Source organism: Nicotiana tabacum, chromosome 22, assembly GCF_000715075.1.
Source record: "Nicotiana tabacum cultivar K326 chromosome 22, ASM71507v2, whole genome shotgun sequence".
Taxonomy (NCBI): Eukaryota; Viridiplantae; Streptophyta; class Magnoliopsida; order Solanales; family Solanaceae; genus Nicotiana; species Nicotiana tabacum.
In genome coordinates this window covers 11,514,745-11,520,785 of record NC_134101.1, presented here as the reverse complement: position 1 = coordinate 11,520,785, position 6,041 = coordinate 11,514,745, and the positions used below count along the sequence as shown (strand labels likewise).

The following is a 6,041-nucleotide window of genomic DNA, read 5'->3' as shown; positions in this document are numbered from 1 at the left end:
ACAAAATTAATTAGTTTAATCAAAAGTCTATATTTTTTGGTCAAACGATATGTTTCTATCCAAAGGTAGAGAAGAAGAATCTTTAACACTATTTTCATTGTGTCGAAGAAGAATATATTTTCTTCTATATTACCAATATATCAGATTATAATCGCGAATTGAAAAATTACGTCACCATACTCTTATTTGTTAATTATAAGTTTAATCATATATTCTCTAAATTCATTCAGTATAATTATTCGACCTGAATTTAAATTATTAAGTTAATTCTAGGCAGAATTTTATTGTAGTCGGGTTCGAGCCAATGTAACTTTTTAAGTAGTCGAGTTCGAGCCAAATATCAATCCTATCCAACACAACCCTTTGGTAAATTAATTATTTTGGCCTATCATTTATTGGTAAATTCATTTGTTTCATTTGATTTTTCTAATATTTGACTAACATAAAACATTCAATTAATTGAGCTATACACCTTTGATCCCTCAACTAACAGAGTTACAAAATTGATGAACTTTTAATTATTAAACCGTTTGACAATTTTCATATGTTATATTGGGAGAAAATTGTGAGAGATTTGATTTAGTAGTCTATAACAAACGTTATTTTAGCTATATAACATTTTTCACAGGAGATCAACAAAAATTGTGCATGGTTGCATATCGACAACCAATAATAAAAGGATCAAAGCACAATTATTGCATTATTAGATTTATTTTTGAATCATGACATAATAAATAGTACAAATTATGGATAAGGGAGGGAGAGGGGTCCACAGCATATAGATTTCCAAAGAGAAAAAACACAAGAAAAGATCACAAAATCACCAACCTGATCTCCCACAAATCTCAAGCCTACAGCATTCAGTACTAAATTTATAATTTCAACATCACCATAATAAGTAGCCCTAGATAAGCAATTGGAAAATATAAAATTATAAATAAATAAAAAATAAAAAAAAAACATAACATAGATTTTATGCGACGGATTCAAGCCAACATAAATAAATTTTTACACTATCAGTGGAGCCTTTGTATCGATATGATTCAGACATCCACCTTCAATGCAACTCAAGGAATCAGAAATCCATGCACATAAAATTAATTCCACACCATAATAACTACTACTACTAGTTCTGCCTCTTCTCTGCTCTTTCTTCTGAATTTTGCTTATTTCAGTAACTCCAAAGGCAATCAAGACTCTGATCTTCAAGTGATCTCCTTCCCATTCCAAGATTTGACACAATTGAGGAAATTTCATTATTCATGTCAGGGCTTAGCTTTGTTTCTTGAGATAAACTAACTATCTCCTCTTTCTTAAAATTCTGAGTATAATTCTCGAGTAAAGTCTTAAGTATTATTGGATTTTGCATGCCAAATGAAACTTGACTTGGGAAACTGCTCTGAACTGGGACTATTTGGTTACAAGAAAATGTACTTATGGGAAGATTATTCATTGGATTTGAGAGAGCAGAGAAATTAGGAGAATTGTTGAAACAATTGATCATGTTTTCTTGGCTCTTTTGAGCAGTAAAAAAATTGGAGAAGCAGTGCACGTGGCTGGATTGAGAAGCAGCAGGTTTGAACTTGCCAGTATAAGAGGAAGAATCTGTTAATGGTGGAAGAAAATTATTTCCCATTTTATTTTCATCAGAATTCAGCTTCACTAGTCCTGAAATATGGATTTTCTTCCCACCACAGCTCTTTTGAAATACTCTGCAAATGACCCATTCATTCTACAATACAGTAAAAAAAGAGAGTTAAAAACAGAATCTTGATGCACAGGCGGACAGGGGCGGATGCAGCATAGCATAGGAGTGCCGGGTTCAACTAAACCCACTATTTTCGACGTGGAGCATATAATTATGTGTAAAAATCTACCAAAACTACAAAAACTAGTAGATATGAATCCATAACTTTAAAAATACAATTGGTTCAATGATAAGAATGTAAGAGGTCGAACCCATGGAGTTAAAATCCTAAATTCACCTCTGGATTTGAATCCAGTATTTGATGTTTATAGGAATAGTAACTCCGTTCAAACATTTATAGACATTTAGTAAAAATTTTGAACATATACATTGTTTGAACAAAAGCACAGTGGATCCGCCCTACTTGATTGAAAGAGGGAACAGAAGAAAAGATGACAAGAATTACCTTTGCTGTCTTGGGCAGATTGTGAAGAGACAATCTTCCCTCAAGTCTATATTCATGAATGACCCAATTTGTCTTTTCACCTTTTGGAGCTCTCCCTTTGTAGAAAACCAGAGTTTTCTTCATCCCAACAAGAGATTTTCCTCTGAAAATCTCCCTGTCTTTTCCAGTAGCTTTCCAATAACCTGCAGTTGTTGCCCTGTTTGTCCTCAGCCCTGTTGGGTACTTCTTGTCTCTCACGCAGAAAAAATACCATTCTTTTTCCCCCATTTTTGCCTTCCCTACATTCCCAAATAAAAAATAAAAATCATTAAAGATATCATATCTGAAACTAACAACAATAGTAAGTTGAGGTCGGCTATATGAATTATCAGTATTCATGTCGCTTCATTTAAACACGTCCCATCTCAATCCATATATGAAAAAAAGATAGTTTGGTGCATGAAACATCCCGTGTTCATACAGGGTCCGGTAAGGGTCGCATCTCAAGGAGTGTGATGTAGGCAGTCTATCATGATTCAAGCATCGTGGCTAATTCCACGGCTCGACTTGTGACCTATAGGTTACACGAAAACAATGGAAACAACTTTGTCGTTGTTTCAAGACTCCCTTCTTCTCGGTCCATATATGAATTGAGGAAAAAGAAAAGATTATAAAGTACTAGTTTGAGAAGCTTACATGGGAGGTCCCAAGGTTCAATCTTGTTCAAGTCAACTTCTCCAATAGCAATAGCAAAGAAATTGCTATCCACAACTTTGTTTGACAAATAATGAGTAATCAATTCTTCATCAGTTGGATGAAATCGAAATCCAGGAGGTAATTCCATCTGTTGATCATCCTCCTTAACAAGTCCCGAATAATTTTCCATCTACTTAAGATTTTTCAAAACTGCTTCTGTTTTATGTAATCAAGAATTAATTATTTCACCCTATATGCACACTAATACAGATTTTATTGACCACCACTCACCAGCTGGCTCTGAAATAAAAATGGGGTTTCGCCAAACAGCTCAAAAACCCACGAGAAAGAATACTAAATCAAGAAAAGTAGGAAAAATGGGGAAGTTGGAGAAAAAGATAAAGAGAAGCCATGGAACTAAAACTGAAAGAATGAACAAAAAAAAGTATGAGGATTACAAGGCAATAAATAGAGGTTTGGGGGAGGGGGTGGAATTTAGGCCTTTTGTTGTTTGGTTTCCCACCAGGTGTTCCGTACTCGTATTGGGGTCCGACTAAATCCGGATTCGAGTCGGAAAATCCTACATTGGGGTAAAGCGCTCTCTAGCAAAAGCTCTAACAAAAGCGATTACATGCCTAGAGCTCGAACCGAGATCTTTGATTAAAGATGAAGGAGTACTTATTACTTCACCACAACCCTGGTAAGTTGTTTAGGCCTTCTCTTCAAGTCTTTTCCTAACCATGATACAAAAAATCTATACACCTTTTGCTTATAATTTGACCAAATACAACTCATCCCTAAAACCATGCATGTAACATTTTCAACTGCTTTTGTCATTTTATTTTAACTAGAGTCATATTCATTTAATTTTTGGAACTTCATTCTCTGGTGTGAATATAATTTGAAGGTTCCAAATGTTGCTTTCTTGGTGGTTCCAACTGTATACCAGAATCATCCAACATGACTTAATATTAAGTTGTTAAATGGCAATTAATAGTGCTTTAAATATGTAACTATCTCTATTTACTTTCTGCTGATAAGATTATAGCATTATATTCCCAAATTAACCTCCTTTGTATATAAAATACTTGAGCCCTGTGAAAACGACTATTTTTCAACTTCACTGTGTTTACTCGAGCGTGTGAAAACCTCAATTATGCAACATACATGAACGTGACATCAAAACTTCCAAATACTCCTTTTTTGAATTTTAAGCAAATACATGGTAAAGTTGACTAACTTATAGGTCGTTAGTTTGAGCCGTAAAATTAGTATGCAGGGTAGGCTGCCTACATGGCCCTTCTCTGGACACTGCGTAAACGCAAGATGCTTCGTGCACTAGACAACCCTTTTCATTGTTCAAATGCCTACCATATGTCTACATGTAATACATACCAAAAATTTCTGAAAAATAAGAAGAAGAAGAAGAAGAAGAAAGGAAGAGTACGAACTTAGGCTTTAGATTATCTACATGAAATTAGATCAAATCTCATTAACTAATCCAATTGAATGTGACCATTCTAGCCCATGAAAATCCATTACGAACACAACTTAATTTGTGCAGACCAGCACTGGGAAGACTTTATTGTGTTAGGTTTCAGATTAGCTAAGTTCAACTTGCCATATGAAGTATAACATTTGTCAAAAAGTTCTAGGGTTATTTAAGGCATGTCACAATTTCAAGTGGAAAGAATTATTTGTACGTTCACTGTGTTGTATAGTAACTCATGAAAAGAACCTTCACTAGTCATACTCAGGTTTTAAACAAGATTTTTCCACTGCACTCCACTTTGACGCTAGGATAATTCAACTAAGAGGGCCACGAGAGATACTGTTAGTGTATAGAAATTAAATTCAAAAATTTTGCGCGGTTCGTGAATGAAATAAAGCTAATTGTATGAAATTTATGAGAATTGAGAAATCATGTAGTTACAATACGGATCTAGGAAGCTCAGCTAATTAAAGACATTCTTTTGGACTCAACTTGAATTGTCTTTATTTACATGCAAAAAGATAACTAATGAAGTCATCCTTGTCTTTATAAATACTTTGCTATGGTGGGGTTGTTAAAAAGATACAGTTGTATATGTGGGGCTCTGCCCATAGTCCTTTTGGGCCACTTTGATCACTTGCAAATAAATGGTAACAATATTGTTCTTGTAAGGATCATAAAAAAGAAAGATACCTATAAATAGGCCTTTTTAAGATTTGTTTGAAATTGATGAGAAAAATAAAAACTTAAATCAAAATTATGGGTGCCAAGTGGACTAAATTTGAGCGGGTTACAAGAGGTTGAGCCAATAAATACGTTGTGTCATAACTCAATCAATGTTTGCTTAGCTCAAAATGAACGGGGCAATTTGGGCTAAACTAGAAGATGTAACCCAAACTTTCGCCCACCTAATCTATTAAATTGAAAATAACAGGCGGATAAATAATATATATATTATAATTCATATATATATGTATGTGCGTTACACGTATCTCGCTAATCATCAAAAGAAAGATGAAAATCATTTTCTTCCTTATATTGAAAATCAAAGTTTTATCTAACTTTAAACATTAGATATTTTTTCATGTTATTTTTCAAAATATATCCGACCATTTGAGAAAGACATTGTCAATGTCAATCAAGTTACAATTTTAGAAATTAAGACAATATCATTGTACCCTTTTGATTGTCAAGTTATTCTTCCATGACTTTTTTAAAATTCCATGATATAAGTTTGTAATTTATATATCGCGTAGTTATTTGTCTTTGTTCCTTGTCATCTTTGTATGTACATGTTTGGAGTGAATAAATATTTGAGTGTTAAGCTTAATCTAGAAAGGTTTTAGTTTTCGAAGTAAACCCGGCAACTCTCTCTAGTTTATTCATAGAAGAATTCAAATACTAACGTTGATTATAATTTTATCCTACATGAATAGTTAAATCCTAAAAATAATTTACTAATTTGGTGCTTTATTCTTATATATTCTTTTCCATCATTTTATTTTTCCCTTGGTCCTTAAAGTATGATTTCTTTATTTTTCCTCAACTTTGCGACCAAATTTCTTAATACAACAATGTAAAACTTTTCCTACAAATTTCAGCTTCATCTAGAGGTTTAGTTGACCACTATCGTCTAATCTTCTTAGATTGTATTGCACATCATATTCATATGGTTTATTTGTGAGAATTACATTAATGAAAATAAAATACTTCACATCCAA

At 33.2% G+C, this 6,041-nt stretch overlaps 1 protein-coding gene across 1 annotated transcript; it reads right to left on the bottom strand.

Annotated features, from left to right (window-relative positions):
* Nucleotides 1-909: 909 nt before the first annotated feature.
* Nucleotides 910-3,509, bottom strand: LOC142176765 (NAC domain-containing protein 100-like). Its single transcript, XM_075245060.1, has 3 exons — nt 2,829-3,509; nt 2,154-2,431; nt 910-1,732 (listed from the first exon to the last, which is right to left on the bottom strand). The coding sequence occupies exons 1-3, from the start codon at nt 3,016-3,018 to the stop codon at nt 1,172-1,174; spliced, it is 1,029 nt and encodes a 342-aa protein (XP_075101161.1). The 5' UTR covers nt 3,019-3,509; the 3' UTR covers nt 910-1,171.
* Between the last annotated feature and the right edge of the window lie 2,532 nt (nt 3,510-6,041).

What these genes read in the sequence shown, in the direction of transcription:
- LOC142176765 (XM_075245060.1), bottom strand. Translation starts at nt 3,018, where the DNA reads ATGGAAAATTATTCGGGACTTGTTAAGGAGGATGATCAACAGATGGAA. An exon ending in TGAACCTTGGGACCTCCCAT is followed by an intron (nt 2,432 to 2,828) that starts GTAAGCTTCTCA and finishes TTGGGAATGTAG; the next exon opens with GGAAGGCAAAAATGGGGGAA. An exon ending in ATCTGCCCAAGACAGCAAAG is followed by an intron (nt 1,733 to 2,153) that starts GTAATTCTTGTC and finishes ACTGTATTGTAG; the next exon opens with AATGAATGGGTCATTTGCAG.